The sequence below is a fragment of the Hippocampus comes genome, unplaced genomic scaffold (genome assembly GCF_001891065.2).
Source record: "Hippocampus comes isolate QL1 unplaced genomic scaffold, H_comes_QL1_v1.1 scaffold1, whole genome shotgun sequence".
NCBI classification, from domain to species: Eukaryota; Metazoa; Chordata; class Actinopteri; order Syngnathiformes; family Syngnathidae; genus Hippocampus; species Hippocampus comes.
Genome location: NW_017805010.1, coordinates 3774211 through 3793924, shown reverse-complemented (window position 1 = coordinate 3793924; position 19714 = coordinate 3774211). Strand labels below are relative to the sequence as shown.

The 19714-nt window shown below is 42.8% G+C and overlaps 1 protein-coding gene across 1 annotated transcript in view; it reads left to right on the top strand.

Annotated features, from left to right (window-relative positions):
- agrn (agrin) overlaps positions 1 to 19714 on the top strand; it is a 264537-nt gene that overhangs the window by 134980 nt on the left and 109843 nt on the right. The window contains exons 6-8 of the mRNA XM_019862967.1: positions 11697 to 11921; positions 16427 to 16651; positions 19475 to 19681. Of these exons, the coding sequence (XP_019718526.1) occupies positions 11697 to 11921; positions 16427 to 16651; positions 19475 to 19681 (657 nt within the window). The remainder of the gene's footprint in view (positions 1 to 11696; positions 11922 to 16426; positions 16652 to 19474; positions 19682 to 19714) is intronic.

The window sequence follows — 19714 nt, the reverse complement described above, 5'->3', positions numbered from 1 at the left end:
CCATATTGTAGGCAGGCAATTCCGACTCCATCATTTTTTTTTCCCTTCTACTATCAGGTCAGCTGTTGACAACCGTTCCACTTATAAAAACCTCAGTCATGTGTCACCCTTTAGAAAGGCAGCTGAATATAACAACTCGTGTTTGGTTTTCTACCTCACTGTCATCACTGTGATGGCAACATAGCCGCTCTGACTGCACACTCCCCTTAAGCTGACAAGTGGGCAAATCATCACATTCACTGAGCATCTCACTCATCTCAGCAAAGAGGCTATTAGAACATTTAACGTGTTCGTCCTCTCCTGTGGGCCACATTTTTTTTTTGGAGATGAGGGCTTCTGCTTGCCCTCACTTGTCCATCTAATACTGTATTTACATCGCCCGCTTCTTAATGGCTCTGACCAGCTCAGGGCAAGCTTCTTCATTATCCTCATTTTGTTCTTCAGTCAAAATCGTCTCGTTTTCATGTCTTGACGGTCACGTGGTTAAAAGATGAATGGCCTCAGATATGATCAAAATTAAAAGGAGAGGCTCCGTTTAAAGTGAGAACCTGATAACAACGAGAAGCCAACGGCACTCAGTGGAGAGCTGGAAAAAGCCAGGTTGGGGAAAAAAAAAAAACATTCACAATTAAGTGTCCTCGATGTTTTACTATTTAATGGAAAAGTATTGTCTATATTATAAAGTTTCAAATTAAGAATATACTGATGTGCCGGAATTACTTTACATTTTTCTCATTCGTGGATTTGTGTGACCTAAAAATGTTAGATAGTTACTGTTGCTGCTCACCAGATCCCGACATGACTCAAATGACGAAAAGGAAAAGGTAATACAAAGCATGGACATTAGCCTAGCATCGCCGTAAGCGCGCAGCTCAAAAGAAGCATCTTGCGTCTACCGATTCGTATCGACGGCTGTTTTCAACTCGGGCGCTAATCATCTCTTGAGTAGGCCATATTTGGTTTTGGTACAGAACAATAATAATAAACAGTTGCAGGATTCTTTTTTTTTTTATCAATACTTAAAATAATTTTACACTGTAATAAAAATGTATAGGCTACAAAAAGAACAAAGCAATAATTTTAAACTGGAAAGTACTTTGTTGCAATGTACAGTCGTCTTTCACAGGCGACCCTTAGCCCCAATTGTCTGTTATGTTGAGGTTCCCTTGAACTTATTTCTTATTTTTTTCAGGAAAATGTGAACAGTACTTCTTATTGGTAAAATCCAATCACACTGTAAATGTTAAAAAGCTGTCAATGCATGACTTCGTTGAAACCCGGCACCTCCAGCTCTCTGATGGTCTTTCCTCATGTAGAATTATGCATGTAAGGCAAAGCGACCTTGGCAGAATACTTGCATATCTGCACTCCAAAGTCACCACGTCACTAAATCATTGCATTTGCGTTTGATGTCAATGCACATCATGTCTTTGGCAATGTTCAGCGCGGCTGACTCCGTGATTGCCTTCAACTGGATAACTTTTTTATCATCCATAAACCGACGTGAGAATGAATCCACTCATATTGTCTGTTATTTAACAGAAGTTCATGTCGCTAGTCGTTTTTTTAAAAAGCTCAGCTTTAGAGGGGACTGCAAAGTTGGCCGCACTGTACCTCCTGTTGTAAATGAACTCCTCTTTGTTTTCAGCCTTATTAATTGTGTAATGTGGGGTTGACATTAGGGAGCTTCACTACGGTCTGGGGAAAAGGGGGCTGCTCTGATTGCCAGGAATATACAATGTACCCCTTCCCAGACCGCACGTGCTGTGACTCTCTCTTCCAGAGAGAAAGCGGGAATTGCTGGAGAAGTCATCTTGTGTATTCACTGTTGTGGAACAGGGACTTTTCATTCGTCCTTACTTTTGCTTTGTGTAAGCACAGCGGGCAGTGCAGAATGCAAGTGTGCATGTGGATGAAGTTGGCTGAGAATGACATTGGGATTTGGTGCATGTTTTGTGTGTGTGTGTGTGTGTGTGTGTGTGTGTGTGTGTGTGTGTGTGTGGGCGTGCGTGCGTGTGTGTGTGTTTACATCTGAGATCAAATTTGCTACAGTGAAAAACCCCCTGTTGTGAAAAATTTCTTGCTGCAAACATGATTTCGTTGTAGAGGAGTTTCACTGTAACACTATTTACACACTGCGCGAAAGTTCAGTCAAGTTAGGTTGTGTCGCTGTGTGTGCTGCACCCATTCCGTATTACAGAGAGCATGCAGATGGAAGATTTTGGGAACAACACAATCCTGCAGCTAAACACTGACTGATTCGAGGGATACAAAAAAGTTAGTTTTGCACCTGAACTTGTAAAGTGAAGGAGCCTTAAATCAGGCAAGTTGCTACCTCGGTTGCTTTTCTTGGTTTTATGTTTTTGGTCAGATTTTTTTTTTGAACTGGGCTGTAGAAAGCGCAGATTCATCCCCTTCTAAATGAGCTATGGCGAAGAGCGCTAAGGTCAGGAAACCTCCAAGCCAAAGTATCTCTCAGCTTTGTTTCTGACACTCATGCGCTCTTTTGTACCCTCTTCTCCCCACTTGTTATATTGGTTTGGTAACACCCTCTGCTAGATGGCGGAGATGCATCACTCTGGGCCCGAATCCACAAAGAATGAATGAACTGCGGCTGCTGTCATTGCACGTAATTGCTCTTCATTCGCACCTGCAGTTTGCTTTGTCTTGACGTCCCCTTCACAAAAGGATATTGCGATGACATACCAGCACAAACAAGCCCACGCTCAGTTTGACATCGGTTCAGTGCGTCCCACCCCCCCCCCCCCACTGATTGCACACATGGCAAACGTATGAATGCATGAACCAAGAACACGGTGGCACTTGGGAGGAGACTCTTTCACTCAATTCGTATCATTGCTCAAAACGCACGTGTTTAAAACTTCCTACTCGACCGATCATTTTTGATCTGCCCCTTTCTGGGTTTTTTTTCACTCTCATTCCAATTTTTATTGTTCTTTCATTAAATATAATGTGGCATTATACAATGTCCTTGAGTGCCAAGAAAGGCACCTTCAAATAAAATGCTGGCCCAGTGTTGTTTTCGTCCAGAATGACGAAATTATTTCGTTAATGCCCCTTTTTTTCATGGCGAAAATGAGACAATGACGAGCTAAACGTGGTTCTTTGATGACTAAAATATGACGTGACGTATGTGAGTTTTCGCTACGAAACTTAAGTGAGTCATCCAGACATGGCCGCGACTGAAGGCCTTCTTATTATTATAAGACAAACGTAACGTTAGCATATATTAGAAACCTTGAAAATCTCCAGACTGGCGAAAGGTCTACAAAAGGTCAGTCAGTATCGTGTGACGTGATTCTGAGCAAAACTCCAGAAAAATCTTGATAGCAGAAATTACACATGCAGATTAGCGCTCAGCTCGTCCGATCAATTTTCTTCGCTCCCTTCCTCCTCCTTTGCCTCTGAAAGATACCATCTCCTCGTGTCTTGCTGCTGCTGTCATAAGCAGTAACGCGCATTGCACAATTGCCCAGATATACAAAAACACAGACAAATCAAATCTCTCTTGGGGGATTATTTAACACATTTATGCACGCTCACACTAACACAAAGAGAGCCACGGGGTCATGGTATGCAACTCCATTTCCCTGCTCTCATTTCCCCAAGGTGTTGATTTCTTTTTTTTTTTTTTTTTTTTTGCTTGGTATTCATAACCAGATCTTGGCCAGACTAACACTGCATGTGTGCGTGTGTGTCGATACGCTATATATGGTATGAATACAGCAGTACTACCCTTATGCACCCGTATGTGGGCACGCACTCGCAGATTAAATATACATTCTTGTTTGAAGTCCCCTATACAAGCATGCAATCCACGCAATGCAAACTGCAGTAAGACACGGCGACTATCTGCATACGTGCCAGCGTAGAAACAGACTAAAGATTGCAACTGTGGGTGTATTTCTTGGAATTATACTGCTCCAGTTTTGTGTAGCCTATAATGCATTCATATGGAGTACATCTATGTGTAATGGCTTGGAATGGGATTATTATAGTGATGGTCATAAGTGTGCATTAATGGTTTGCAAAGACTTTAGAAGGGCGGTTAGTACGCTGGCCTCACAGTGCAGAGGTGCAGGATTCGATTTCGGCTCCGGCCTCCCTGTGTGGAGTTTGCATGTTCTCCCCGTGCCTGCGTGGGTTTTCTTCGGGTACTCCGGTTCCCTCTCATTCCAAAAACATGCATGGCAGACGAATGGAATACTCTAAATTGTCCCTAGGTGTGATTGTGAGCACAGATGGTTGTTCGTCTATGTGTGTCCTGCGATTGGCTGGCAACCGGTTCAGGGTGTACCTCTCTGACTGCCCGATGACATCTGGGATAGGCTCCAGCACACCCTTGTGAGGAGAAGCGGATTAGAAAATGGATGGATGGATGGATGGATTTTGTGATGTGTATATATAAGTGGCCAATACTTGGCTGTACTACCAATGGGTCATTTTAACCCCCCCAGGGACAGCGGTTACTACAGTGGACAGCTGATCATGTTATCAGGTTACGGGTTATCATTATTGGTGCATGAAAGGGTTAATATCTTAATGGGAAGCCACATCCTCCGGTAGTAATTATAAGATTTGTGTACCCTATTATTGGTGGTCTCCATACCACCATTCCCCTGCACTGAGGTTTCCCAAATTATTTCCCAAACCTAATCCTCAGCAGATGTAATAATCAGTCTTGTTGCTGTCGACGCTTTTACCCTCAAAAGTTGAAGTTGCGAGTGAAATGAAATTGGAGAAACATACGCCGGCATGCTCTGTTTTGGAAATGATGAATGATGAGAAGATTTTATGGTTCGCCCTGCATTCTCAAGGGCAACCCAGCAAAGTGAGTGAAAAAAAAAGTGGGTCTCAGTTGAGTGGGACTGTTTGAAGAACGACATCAAACATGGAGAATTATCCTCCAGTGGGCCTTGTGTTGAGAAAGATGAAGCAATATTAACCCTTTGGCCTTCTCGTCGTTTCGGCCTACTCCCCCCATTCTCTCTTTTGGATTCATGTCATCGTCTGTATTTACTTTTTTTCCACACATTAATTTTGTTTATTTCTTCAGAGTTTGTCCTCTTCAACAGCGCCCTGACCCTTTCCCTTATCTCTTTTCTGCACCTTTCAGTCTTATTACCACTTGCATTGCTCCACATCCTTTCTCCACATTTTCTCCTTCAGCCTTAACATTAACTTTCATTGCTTCATCCCAAGCTCTGACATTATTTGAGTCTCTCTTTTGTCTCAGTTTGTTCATTCGAATTTCATTAAATTGACTGAATGAAAACGGGCACTGGTTCACTGTTTCCATAGGAACATAGCTCTAATAAAAATATAAATGATAGAATACTGTCATTAAATACATTCTTAATTGATTTAATTTGAATCTTGCCTTTGCGTCTGAATGTGTAAAATCTTCACATTTCCACTTTTTTTTTTTTTTTTTTTAACGTGATTGTCTTTCCACTTTCAAATCATGTTTTTGGAATAAAACTCATAAAACGTATCATGAATACCTAAAAATAATTTTTGATGTGATAACAAATGGTAATTGTCCCAAACTGCAAGAGTTCATTAAAAAGCACACTTGAGTTGGACATTGTAAAAACGATCATTAAAAAAATATATTTCATTGATTAAGCAACGAAAAATTAACAAGTAGCATAATAATTCGACATAGATTCTATCAATGCCAAAAACAAACAGTGTTTGTACTTTCTTGGATGTTCTTTTAGTTGGATCTCGTTGGTAATGGGTAGCAGGAATAAAAATTAAGATTGTAAGCAAAAACAAACAGTTTGCAGGAAAAAAAGTTCAGTACTTTTTCCATGTTTAATTTTTTTTTTTTTTTTTTTAACATGTTTAAAAATTCATGTTGGCCAACCGAGCAAAACATTAAGACCACCAGCACAATCTAATGAGGTCTAATAAATGGGCTGTATTAAAAAAAAAATCATATCTCAGTATAGCAGTCATTAAAGCGTAATCACTGGGCATGCATTTAATTTATTTTTTTTTTTTTGTGGTACTTATTCCAAAAGAAGGAGCAGCCTCAATAAGAGATATCAAGAAAGGCCTAAGAAAATATTGTACACAGCTCATCATGTTATATAAGCAAACTCAAATCCAAAGCGGTAAGATTCTAACATAGCAAAATACGTGTCATCATAACTTTGTCAAACGACGAAAATACAGTTGTATTGTTTTCATTTCCCAAATTCATATGGGACGGTGTCACAATACACCTTTGTCATTTATCGTTGAAGTTACGACTGAGTGATGTATGTTTTTTCATATTCATATGAACACTTGATAATACATTTTTTTGTAAATAATGTAACATGTTTTAATACATATGTACGGCTAACAAAGCTTTTATTATGGAGATGGAGAGAGAGAGAGAGAGAGAGCGAGAGAGAGAGAGAGAGAGAGAGAGAGAGAGAGAGAGAGAGAGAGAATTTTCTTTTCCCCCCCAGTGAGCATCTGTGAATGTTCAGTTTCCTTTTTTTACCATGTTTTTCAAACGACTCCCTCTCCTTCATGTCACTGTTACCTTTGTTGCCATTTTCCTCTCTTCTTCTCCTGCTGCTGGAAGGTTGGGGGTTCTTGATTAGAACTCACACTGCCAAGTTCTCCCACATCGCATCATTGCATTTGATTAGCTCCCCCCTCCCCCTTACCCCCCGCTCCAGTCACCCCATCTTCCCCCTTCCATCTCTGCGCCTGCACTACAGGAAGCAGCCCACTCATTCGCATGCATGCACGAAAACACATTTATGCGCATTGCAAACTCATCATCACACACCTTTTAAAGGACACATGCAATGCCAATCAGTCTCCGCATGGACACACACCCACACACACACACACAGGCTGCTGTTGATTCCACGTCAGCAGGGAGCCAGCTCACACCAGCATGTTACTGACAATTTCCTGTCCCGAATGAAGCATTCATAAACTTTGCAGTGGCAAACAGTGGTTGAGAGAGCAGAGCTGATCCCCATCCTAATACACCAACCCACCTGCCTCCTGGTTGCCTGGGCTTTGGATGAGATGGGAGAGGATCACAGTAATCGCCCCCCATATTCCAAAGCCCCTCTGCCCCACTTTTTGAGGAAGACATTATCCACCTCTCCTTACTCTTGATTCTTCTCAGTTGTCATCAGTCATCTCGTAACTAAGTCTCGTAAGGTATCACCATGAAGAGCTTTGAAGTGTATTTTCCTCACCTCATAAACTACTTTTGAACAAAACATGCTAAAACTAGCCGGAAAGTAGCGCGGATGTATCTCGCCTTAATACAATCCCGAAGGTGGGTCACAATCCGTTTCAGAATGCTGCTCCAATGTGTTCAGATTTCAAAACAACTTCCCGCCCATCTTCAGACAACTCTGTAAAGAATAGATGACAGACAATTGTAACAGCGTACAAAGTATAAAAATATGATGATGGTATTGTGATGAGTTTCTTTTGCGGGCAAAATGTGAACTGTCATACGAGTAAGATGAAGTTAAGCACAAATGTATGAAAATGTAAAAGAACAGATCTCAACTTCAACAGTGGACACTTATAATCTCAGATCTTTTTTTTTTTCACACCCTTAAATTAACCAATGCATATTTTAAATGGGCCGTTCTGACATTTTTAATGCGTCTCATTGAATTGCGGGTGTATCGCCGTGGCATTTGGTGAACACCACGTCTAGAAATCTTGAAACTCAGATATTTTTTTTTCCCTCTTGAATGACACAGTTTGGAATCACCATTGACGGCGTGGCCACCGACTGAGAATGTCTGCTCTGTGGTTTAAGTGATTTCAACCTTCTGCATGACAATATGACTGACTTATTTCCATGTCATTGCTCGCAATCACGTCATTCGTCGAGTGTTGGCTGCAGTTAATCGAATTTAAAAAAAATTTTAAACCACATCAGTCCATCTGCCATTGACTGTCGGGATCATTCAAGCGTTATTGAAAAACCTGACAAAGGTCTGCTTGCACTCAGTAGACCGCCGACCTCCACTTCAGCATATAATATCCATCCATCCATTTTCCGATCCGCTTTGTCCTCACAAAGGTCGCGGCGGGTGCTGGAGCCGATCTCAGCTGTCTTCGAGCAGTAGGCGGGGGACACCCTGAACCGGTTGCCAGCCAAGCTCAGGGCCCACAGAGATGAACAACCATCCAAGCTCAAACTCACTCAATGTATAGTAGGGGTTTCAAACTGATTTTAGTCGCGGGCCGATTTGGAGTTACGTCTTCCCTCGGAGGGCCGCTACGACAGTGAAAAAACAAAATTATTACTTGTACACAACAAATTAATAGATTGCTTGTTTTGAGATCAGTCAAGTCAATTACAATAGCTTGTTCAATTATTGTTCAAGTGAGTGTAAAGTGGGTAACAAAATTATTGTAAAATCTCAATGTTATTTATTACACATTACAATTTGACATTTCGGTACAGATTTTAGCAAGTTGGCACGTGATTTGCTTTCGCGGGCCACATAAAATGACCTGGCAGGCCCGGATCTGGCCCCCGGGCCTTGAGTTTGACACCTGTGATTTAGAGTGTTCAATCAGCCTGCCGTGCATGTTTCTGGGATGTGGGAGGAAACCGGAGTACCCGGAGAAAACCCACACAGGCATGGGGAGAACCTGCAAAATCCACACAGGGAGGCCGGAGCCAGAATCGAACCCTGCGCCTCTGCACTGTGAGGTCGACGCGCTAACCACTGGACCACCGGGCCGCCCGCATACAATATCATATATTTAATCATAATGTGGATCATAAAAATGGACGTCGCCAGAGATGCCCACTTCTGCTCCACACATACATTTTCTCATCACTATAATTGATGTGCTAGGAAGAAATGCAATTTGTCACCCTATTTCCAATGCTAACCAAAAAAAAAGAACTTTCCCCCCTGGTACGGATGATTTAAAAACTTGCTTTTGCATTTCAAACTTCAGAACAAACAGTCACCAAAGCCGCACGCAATCATCCTGACTTTGGAGATGCTGTCTCACCACAATGGCGCTAAAATGTCATTGCTCTGCATCTTTATCTTGTCAGTGTATCTGTCACCCCCCTTATCTTCAGTTTTGTCATTATCGTCGCCATTTAAAATGCGCTGGGATTTTCTCCAGTGATCGCTATCTGCTAGATATCTTTAATTGGCGGCTAGAATCATCTCATTTTGCTCCTTCCAAATGGCCCCTCAATTTCATCCCTCAATATTTTCTTCCATTAGCTTGTGATTTGAGTTTCAATATATATAATTCAACGAGGGTTTTCACCAACTCTGACAATCAGCTACCCAATAAAAACTGATCTGCGACGGGTCTTGGGTGCAAACCCGAAGTTTGGAGCGCTGCGTTAGGCTAGAATTTTTGTTTTGCATGTACCGTTGAGGCTGATCATAACCTTTGAGCTGATCTGCTTAACCTCAGCGAGGTCATTACTTTAGGACCCGAGGATGATCAGCGCTTCATTGTTCCGACCTAATTAGAGTGCCACGATGGCTGCCATCAAACGGCCGCCGCGGATGACTACATGATTTTCATCAGTTTTCCCAAATTGAGAGCCGCTATTTCATGCTTGATTTGAAACTTGCTCTTGAATGGTTCTAAATTAGAGTTCCTTTTGAAATACTCCGACAAAATAAGATATATTTATTTAAATATTTAAAAAATATAAGTTTCCTAAAGTTTTCGTTAGCAAAGTCTTAATGCTCTCTAAACCTCCAAAGGACTTGACAGGAGCAGGAAATAAAAGGGAGGAAAATGTATCTTGAGAACGAGAGTGAGAGAGAACGAGTGGGGATATGCTTTGATTAAGAGCAGTCTTCATAGCCGCTCTTTCTTCTTACACATCCATAAAGTATCTCTGCCCACATCTCTGGCTCTTATTAAAAAGACAGTGGTGTCATTTCATCCCGAAGGCAAGAAGCTGAGGATCATGTTTTCAAAAAGAAGCCTCCTTTTTCTTTTTTCTTTTTTTTTTTTTTATTTAAGCGAGAGGGTCAATACTACTCATCCTTCCTCATCTTATGGGCATGGTTGGTATTTATGTGCATAACAGCAACGCATGTCCGGCGTTTCATTTGAGTTTTGATATCAATATACAGAACAGTGGTACCTCTACTTACAAAATGAATTGGTTCTGGAAGAAATGTTTGAACTAGAAAATTTTGTAAGTAGACACGTTTTCCATGTACTGTAAGTGTCCTAATCCGTTCCAAGTCCCCCAAAATTCAGACATAAATGTTTAATGAAGCATAAAAATGCATCAAAATATGTAACAAATATATGTTACAATTAGATTATTACACAATAAATGTGAGTTGTGCATCATCTGAAAAAAACCAATGAATAGAGTAAAGAATAAAAATGATGTTCATTTCACTTTTAACTGCGTCCTTGTTGTTTTTTGCCCTCTTTAGTTCATGTTCTCTATCAGAAGTGGTTTTTGCCTGGCATTTTGTAAAGAACTGATCCTAGGACGGTTGCTTTTGTCGGCTTTTAACAATCCTTCGAAAATGTCCAAGGCAAAAATCAGCATAGTGAGCGAACACTTTTTCTGGGTGATTCACATTTACATAAAACTATCGGAACACCTCATGGCCCGAGGGGAATAACGAGGACACTAGATAAACACATATCTATCTATCTCCATCCATAGACACATACGGTCAGAGGTCCCTCTTAGCCAATGGGATGCCAGGACGATGCTCGGAAAATAGCCAATGGCAGAGCAGCTATAAGTATGTTGTTTTCAGGAAACTCTCTTACATATACATGGCGGTATTGACCAGTGTCCCCCACCCCCCTATCTGTTTGTTCAAGTGGATAACCCAACCAATTACTGTAATTAGAGTTGAGACCACCTAAGGAAGTGGACTTACCCGCTTGTGTGCGTGCGTACATGTGAATTCACCGTACTGTGTATGAATTCCAGCTGTTTGTTGCAACAAGGAAGGAGCATTTTACTGGCCACGGTGAACAACCATTTTGTAAGGTTTTGGAAATGGGAGTGCTTTCCGGCATGACACCCCTCTTTTAATGCGAGTGCATACAGTGAAATGTGCCGTTCGTAAATATTAATTGATCTGCGGGATGCCGATTGCGTTCCATTACCTTTTGTGGAGCTTCTGAGCCCATCGAACAGCCCCTGTTAGTGGCAGCAAGCATCGGCAGAATGAAAAGTTGCACCAGTGAATCATTCGGCGACAAGTGGCACGCTGTTTAATTAGGCTGAAAACAAAGTCCTCCGGGAGAATACCTTTCCCATTTTTCTCTTCTCGCTGTTGGACTCATTTGTGGCAAGGTAAATATTCAATGGGTCCCTTCTCGGCCAGAGCGATTAAAGCTCGCTGGAGCATGGCAGGAAAGCATGTTTGGAATTCAAAGCTCTAAATCAGAACACAAAGCCGCGACAGAACGTCCCCTCCGAGGGATGTCAAGTGCTTCTTGACATTCTGAAATACTGCAATGGGCCTTCCAACGCGCACTAGCCGCCACTTAAATACAATGGACTCCATGCGATGAAATAGTCCATTGTGACGGTTGGAGCGAGTGGCCTCAAGTACAATTGTTTGGCAGCAGTGTGAGTGAGAATCACACTCTTTTGGACTTATTGTTTTTTTTTTTCTATTCTCCCCCACCCCCCTGCCTTTCCCTGCCTTCAGTTCTCAAAGACCCTTGCACTGAGGTGACCTGCAGCTACGGCAGCACCTGTGTCCAGTCCACTGACGGCTTGTCGGCTAAATGCATGTGCCCGCTGGGCTGTGAGGGCAAACCAGAGCAGACGGTGTGTGGCAGCGATGGAAAGGACTACCGCAACGAGTGTGAGCTGCATCAGTATGCCTGCAAGCACCACAAGAACATCAGGGTGCAACATCAAGGTCGATGCGGTAAGATTTTGGACTTTGGGATTTTGTCACATTACAAACAACACAAGCCACCCTCCTCTGGAGCTTTCAAACTGTTTTTGTTTGAACAAATGTATTTTGCCAAGATTTTGACGACCCTAATTTCCCATGATGAATACATAAAAAAAGACAAGAACCAAACCTGTCCCACTGCATTGCACAAGGGTAGATAAAAATCCATCCATCCATCCATTTTCTGATCCGCTTGATCCTCACAAGGGTCGCGGGGCGTGCTGGAGCCCATCCCAGTCATCTTCGGGCAGTAGGCGGGGGACATCCTGAACTGGTCACTAGCCAATCGCTGGGCACACACAGACGAACAACCATCCACACTCACACCTAGGGACAATTTTGAGTGTTCGATCAGCCTGCCATGCATGTTTTTGGAATGTGAGAGGAAACCGGAGTATCCGCAGAAAACCCACGCAGGCATGGGGAGAAGATGCAAACTCCACACAGGGAGGCCAGAGCTGGAATTGAACCCGCTACCTTTGCACTGGGAGGTCGACACGCTAACCACTGGACCACTGGGCCGCCCTTGAGAAAAATCACACTTTTTTTTTTTTTTTTTTTGCATTCAATGTTTACCAGTACCTAGAGGTTATAAAAATGTGTACTTGCATTCCAACATATTTAAATGTCAAATATTACAAATGAATGCAATGTAAAATTTATTGATTATGAGTTGTCTGGTGGCGGCACGCTGGTCGACTGGTTAGCACGTCAGCCTCACAGTGGGATTGATGACACGAATCTACACGACCTGGCTGTGTTTTTTTTTTTCTATCAATACATGGGTTTCATCAAGGGCACCCATTTTGAAGATATGGACAGTATCAAGATGGCCGTGAGCACTGAGCTGTGCAGGAATCTGAAAGAAACTCTCCACTTAATTCATGAAGAAATTGAAGACTAGGAGAGTACATGCTAGAATCCAGGGGGATTACTTTCAAGGGGAAAACTTGTGATTTGTAGTTTGGATTTGAAATATATTTTATGTAACATCAGGCTATAAACATTTCTGACACACTCTCTTATTTAGGCTTTTTTCAACACCCATCCATCCATTTTCCATACAACTGGTCCTCATTAGGATTGCGTTTGAACTGGAGCTTATTACGTCTGACTTTGTGTGAGATGGCGGAATACACCCTGAACTGGTTGCCAGACAATTTCAGAGCTATTGTAATTGTTTGGGTTTTTTGAAGCATGTTTTCCCTCCACTTGTTGGAAGAAAACAAATGTCGATGCCGATGGTGTCACAAATAACATTTTTGTTCCATAAGAAAACACATTCACAAGGTATCAAGTGCCACTATAATCATAGGAATTATTTAACTAATCAGAAGCATCTTTACATGCGGGGCATGACTTCCTATGAAAAGAACTTTAAGATATTCGTGCAACAAAGAAGCGAACACCCAAATAAATACAACACACAAAAAAAAAACCCAAAACGTTTTTTTCGTCTTGTTTTTTTTTTTAAATTTTGGGACGAGCCCCAAACTATCCGTGCTGGAGCCTCTCCAGCTGTCTTCGGGCAGCAGGTTCGGTACACTCTGAACAGGTTGCCAGCTAATCAGGGCCCCAAACTAATGATAGTTTTTTTGTTGTAAGCAGAAACTTTTTGGTGTTTCTCTCTTGTTCTTCACTTTATCCACTACCTCTGGCTATTAATTCTCTTTTGTATTCTCCCCTCACTGACAACGTGCCCCTGCTCATTTTCATTCTTTATTTACTTGTTTGCTTATTTTTTTTTTAAGTTTTTTGCCTCACACCAGCACTCCTGTAGTGTGAACTGTTCTAAGTAGCACTTGTCAGTTTCGCACGGCCCAGCTTCCCCCACCCCCCACGCGTACTTGTTTTCATCTCGAAGTAGTTGTTTACTCCCAAGGCGATCTTTTTTTTCCTCCCCCCGTTTGTGATGGGGAGCCAGATGGAGAGAGAGCATGGTAGTTTCTCGCTCAGAGACAGAGCATAGTGGTGGGCAAAGGGAGATGGATATGCAGGTCTGCAGACAGAAGGTTGGTCGCATAAATCCAGCCCGAGTCGGCCCACAGGGAGCGGTGCTTCCCCCGATTTATCTGCGCTGCTAGTTTCTGCAGCATGCAGGCCATTCTTTTTGTAATTACCCTCTTTGCTCGGCTGGAGGAGAGCGAGGAACCTGGAAGCTGTTCTTCTCACTTAATGGGAGGTAATGGTGTTGCTCTCAAGTAATGGCCTGGCTGGCAGTGAGGCGCTGCGTTATGCAGAGAGGCGCCACGTGCAATGAGATAAAAAGACCTGTTTTCTTGTCTTCATAAGCCTCCGCATTGTCCTGGTAGAAAACAGTCTTCTGACTCTCAGAAGACAGACCCCTCTGTCCTTTGCATTGCTGCTCTTCGTATCGCTGCTAAAAATCACTTGGGAACCTTTTATTGGTTTCTATTTTAAGGGCTGTTCACACAAGAGAGGAGTATGATAAACTATGAATTGCTTGTTGAATACATGGGGGGAAATCGTGTCTATATGGATCAACAAACTTTCCTCTGTGATTACTTCCATATTACATGGATATAAAATTGTATTTAAACAATGCAAGTTGACGGTGAAATGACTTAACTGTTGAATTGACTGCTAATAATTTTCTTCATCAATCAAGGACCTTTTTTTTTCTCAATAGAAGACATCACACAACACCATTTTCAAAAATGGTCTCATTTTAACCCTTTCATGCACAAATAATGACAACCTACATCAGGATTTTTTTTCTCGAGTGTTTTATGAGTCTTTTGGCATAAAAATAAATAATAATAATTGCATTGGATGGCAACACACATAAGGGTCCATTGTAGTAGTTGATGCACAACCGTGACATTAAGATGCATTAATATAAGAGAAAACAACATTTGAATAGCTGTCTACTCGAGTAACCGCTGTCCCTGAAAGGGTTAAAATCAGGTCTCAAAGTGGAAGAAATTGACAAGTCTTGACTATCGAAACACTGACAAGATTAGTCTGTAAAAAAAAAAAAAAATCAAGTGCAAGTGAATTGTCCGGAGTCGGCATGAGCTTATATGTCATAACTGAGATGTCAATGGTGGACCGCAGTGCTGTTGTGTGCTTGCTCATGACTTGAACCTGAAGCAAGCTACGTCTCTTGCATACATTATAGTCCACGCATAAAAAATAGAATATTATTCAAAAGTCCGATTTAAAGAAAAAAAAAAAACATGTTATTGTAAAAAAAGGTCCCAAATTGGACAGGTTCTGAAAACGACACCCATTGACGTTTATTTTGAAACTGAGGGGATGACGTGTCTAAATTGTTCGTGCCAGAGAGCACTTCTGTTGTCACGACCGCAGCAAGTTGTCGGCCACTGCATGATTGCTGTGTTTTTGCTTTGAAGGGACACTTTGAAAAGCCCTCGCATTGTGTTTCTTCAGATATGAAAACTATTGACTGTGCATGGTTATTCCAGCATTTCAGGCCGTTTTTGCGTATCATAACACTGTCATCTGTACAATTTCTTTATTTTTCTAATCACAGGAAAGTACCCTGATAGGGGGTGCTTAGAGTCGTTACCTTTCCGCTCATGTGTGTGGCTTTCCTGGATTATACAACTGAGTGCACTCGGTATGTCTTGTGCGAAGCACGGCTGCGTTTTAATGTCACGCCGCAACATAAATCCTTTGTCTTGGCCCATTGTAAAAATGTGTCGAGCAGGATAAAGCCTTGAGTCTTGTTTCGATGCGCAACAACGTCCTCTTGCTCATCCACAAACCAATCCCATTATGATCCGGGCTTGATAAGGCCAAACAGGATCGCCTGCAACGAAGGAGCAGCAACGGGGAGCGAATCAAACTGACTGCCTCTTTATCTCATTCCTTGTCTGCTTTACGATCAAGAACTCACTCGGAGGTGCTCTCGGTTGCTAGGCTAAAGATAATGTAAAATTAAGTTCTGTGTAGAGCAGCAGTAATGAAAGCGTTTCCTTCCACTCTCCACTTTCTTAGACTCAACTCCACCCTTCTCCTCTCACAGTCATCTCTCCGTTTCAGTTTGGTACATTGAAGTTGCTTCTTACCTGCACCCACGGCTATAAAATTGCCATGTTGGAGAACCGCATGACCCATTATGATTTTTTTCAAACTTGATTTTCTTTCATTGCCATTCTATTATAGATGACTTGACAGAAAGACCAAATAATGAGACCTTTTTATTTTAATGCTCCATGCCTACGGTCTGAACAACCAAAGCATTTTTTTTTTCATTTCACACATCAAGAGCATGTATTCAGAGTTCCTTCATTGGAACAAATGGACATACCGTAACCAATTTCCGAAGGATGAAGATATATGATGATGACATCAACAGCTCCCAATGTAAAGTCAAATGTTCATTACAACATGATATCAGTTAAACATGTGTGTGTGTGTGTGTGTGTGTGTGTGTGTGTGTGTGTGTGTGTGTGTGTGTGTGTGTGTGTGTGTGTGTGTCTCCACAGACCCTTGTAAAGACAGTGAGAACAGTTTCAACACAATGTGCCGGGTCGAGGCCATCACCCGCCAGCCGCTCTTCTTCGGCTTGCCCGAGTCGTGCCCCCCAGCTAGCGAACCGTTGTGCGGCAGTGACGGCGAAACCTACACCAGCGAGTGTGCCATGAGAACAACGGGCCTGCAGAAAGGCATCAAACTCAGGAAGATTCATGCGGGACGATGCAGGGGGCGGGGTAAGCTTCAACTTCACCTTCCACACTTTCTCTTCGTTCAATCCAATCCATGATGCCGTTCCCCTTCACAACAATGTCATGTGCACAGCCATTCAGAGATCTATCCATCTATCCATTCATTTTCTGACCCGCTTTATCCTCACAAGGGTTGTGGGGTGTGCTGGAGCCTATCCCAGCAGTCTTCAGGACACCCTGAACCGGTTGCCAGCCAATCGCAGGACACACAGAGACGAACAACCATTCGCACTCACAATCACACCAAGGGACAATTTAGAGTGTCCAATCAACCTGCCATGCATGTTTTTGGAATGTGAGAGGAAACAGGAGTACCCGGAGAAAACCCACGCGGGCACGGGGAGAACATGCAAAATCCACACAGGAAGGCCGGAGCTGGAATTGAACCTGGTTCCTCTGCACTGTGAGGTCAACGACTCGCCCACTGTGCTGCCCTTCACAGATCTATTTCTGCTTAATATTTGACGAGGTGGCGTCAAGACCTCACCTCAATCGAACCCCTCTCAGCGGTATAGAGTTGAATCATTCTGAGGGCTTAAGGTCAGTACCTTCCCAACAGTAGCCTCCTCCAGCCTGATAAGAGCCTTCAGGCTGACTATCAGTGTGAGTGGGACAAGAGGAGGAAACCATAGTTAAGAAATAGCTTTCAGCTTGTACCGTTTGTCCGATAGTCCTCTGAAGAAGACCAGTTTCCCCGCTGCGTTTTCATCGGAGCCAAGCTCACGAACAGCAGTGTCGGTTCAGGGCAGCCGGGTGGACAGACTGTAATGTGTTGAACATCAAAATCAAGGACGGACAAAGAGTATCCGTCTCCTTATTGGAGCTGTCTGTCTCAAAGGCTGAGAAACACTGAACACCGCAACATTCAACCCCTGATAACGTCGTCGGAAATGGTACAGAAATTGCCATATGCTAGTAGCATGCTAGTTTTCTTTTTTTGTTGTTGTTGTTCATTGAATAAACAAGTTTTTCGGTGCTCACTGAAACACACTCAAAAGCAAAAGTTCCAAGTCATAAATGTGTGTGCTTACTCGTGCCTCTCTTTCATCCCTTTCTGTTATGCGCATTTCAAATGAAAGAACAATTCAATTTGAAAAATCAATCCATGAAATCATATCCATTAGGAAATTACAAGTTGGTAACTAATCAGAATGTCCATTTCGACATGCTATTGCACATCCTTGGAGCCCTCTCACTCAGATTGAGGAGCAATGTAATTAAGTGTGGCATGACATGCTTTTAAAGAAAGCGGGGAGAGGAATTGGATTGCTGTACAAATTTGATCCACCGATCAGCAATGAAATAATTTTGAAGCCTTGCGAGCGGTGCGAGAACAGAGGCCTCAAATTGGATTTTCTCACTTCACCGCTAAACTTGCCATTTGACGCAAACAGTTCATCTTTTTCTTCATTTTCCAAATGAATTTCTGCTTAGTGAGTTGAAAAGTAATGAGTGTGGCAGTTTCGACTTTAACTTGGCCGTAAAAATATCATTTCTAGAGTTGACAGTGTTGTAAAACTTTTTGGTGTGGAAGTTTCACGTCAAGCAAAACATGACATCATGAGAGCGTCAGTGACCACAAGGCTACAATCGCCAGCTTTTCTCAAATAGTAGGGTGTGCCACCCTAGGGGGCGTGGTGCAATGCTAGAGGGTGTGCATGTGGTGACCCCAGGCAATGTGCAATTTTTTTTTCTTTTTCTGTATTAGAATAACATTTGGGCGGCCAGTGGTTAGCGTGTCGGCCTCACAGCGCAGAGGTGCAGGGTTCAATCCCGTCTCCGGCCTTCCTGTGTGGAGTTTACATGTTGTCCCCTTGCCTGCGTGGGTTTTCTCCGGGTACTCCAGTTTCGTCCCACACTCCAAAAACATGCACAGCGGGCTGATTGGACACTCTAAATCACAGATGTCAAAGTCAAGGCCCGGGGGCCAGATCTGGCCCGCCGCGTCATTTTATGTGGCCCGCGAAAGCAAATCAAGCATGTCAAGTTCCATGATGCTTGCTAAAGTCTGATCCAAAATTTCAAATTGTCACATGTAATTCACAATAACAGTCATTATTCTTGACTTCTGATTTTGAAAGTAATCATCCATCAATTTGTTGTGCGCTGTGTATGTGTAACATGTGGTGGTGATGAAACATTGATATGGTTTCCCAAAATTCATAACGGCCCTCCAAGGGAAACTGTAACTACAATGTGGCCCGTGACAAAATTTAGTTTGACACCCCTGCTCTAAATTGTCCTTCGGTGTGATTGTGAGCACGAATGGTTGTTCGTCTGTGTGCCCGCGATTAGCTGGCAACCGGTTCAGGGTGTCCCCCGCGTACTGCACAAAGATGGATGGGATAGGCTCCTGCGCCCCCGCGACCCTTGTGAGGATAAAGCGGGTCGAAAAATGGATGGATGGATGGATAGAAAAACATTTTTGACTGGGCCATGTTTGGCTAGTTTTAAAAGTTGTTCGAACGTACTGCAAAGTCGTTCAAACACACATTGACCGAATGGTAAAAATATAAATTTTTGTCCATAATGCCATTGGGAATTGACTTCCACATGTGCAAATATGCGCATTTAAGTCAATACAGTTTACTCATCAAAATTAAAAAAAAAAAGAAAAAGAAAAATAAACACCATATTTTGAGATCTCATGTAATATTTGGAAAAATATACACTGTACGTGTTCCGAATAAAACGTATGTGCACAATAAATCATGGCTGTGCAACCATTTCCAGTTCTGGCCGTATAACCAGTCTGCATTTGGACAGATTCATGACGATGGACTATGGATTTCTGTTTCCTCGTTGCAGAAGAATGTCAGGAGGAGTGTCGTTTCAACGCCGTGTGTCTCGTCGAGCAGCTGAATACTCGCTGCTCGTGCGATCCCATCGAGTGCGACGGGTCCTACAAGCCCGTCTGCGGCAAGGACGGCCACACGTACACCAACGACTGCATGCGCCGCAAGGCCGAGTGCCTGGGCAAGATCCTCATCCCCATCAAGCACGTTGGGCCCTGTGGTGAGTGGACCAAAGGGAGGAGGACGAGGTGTC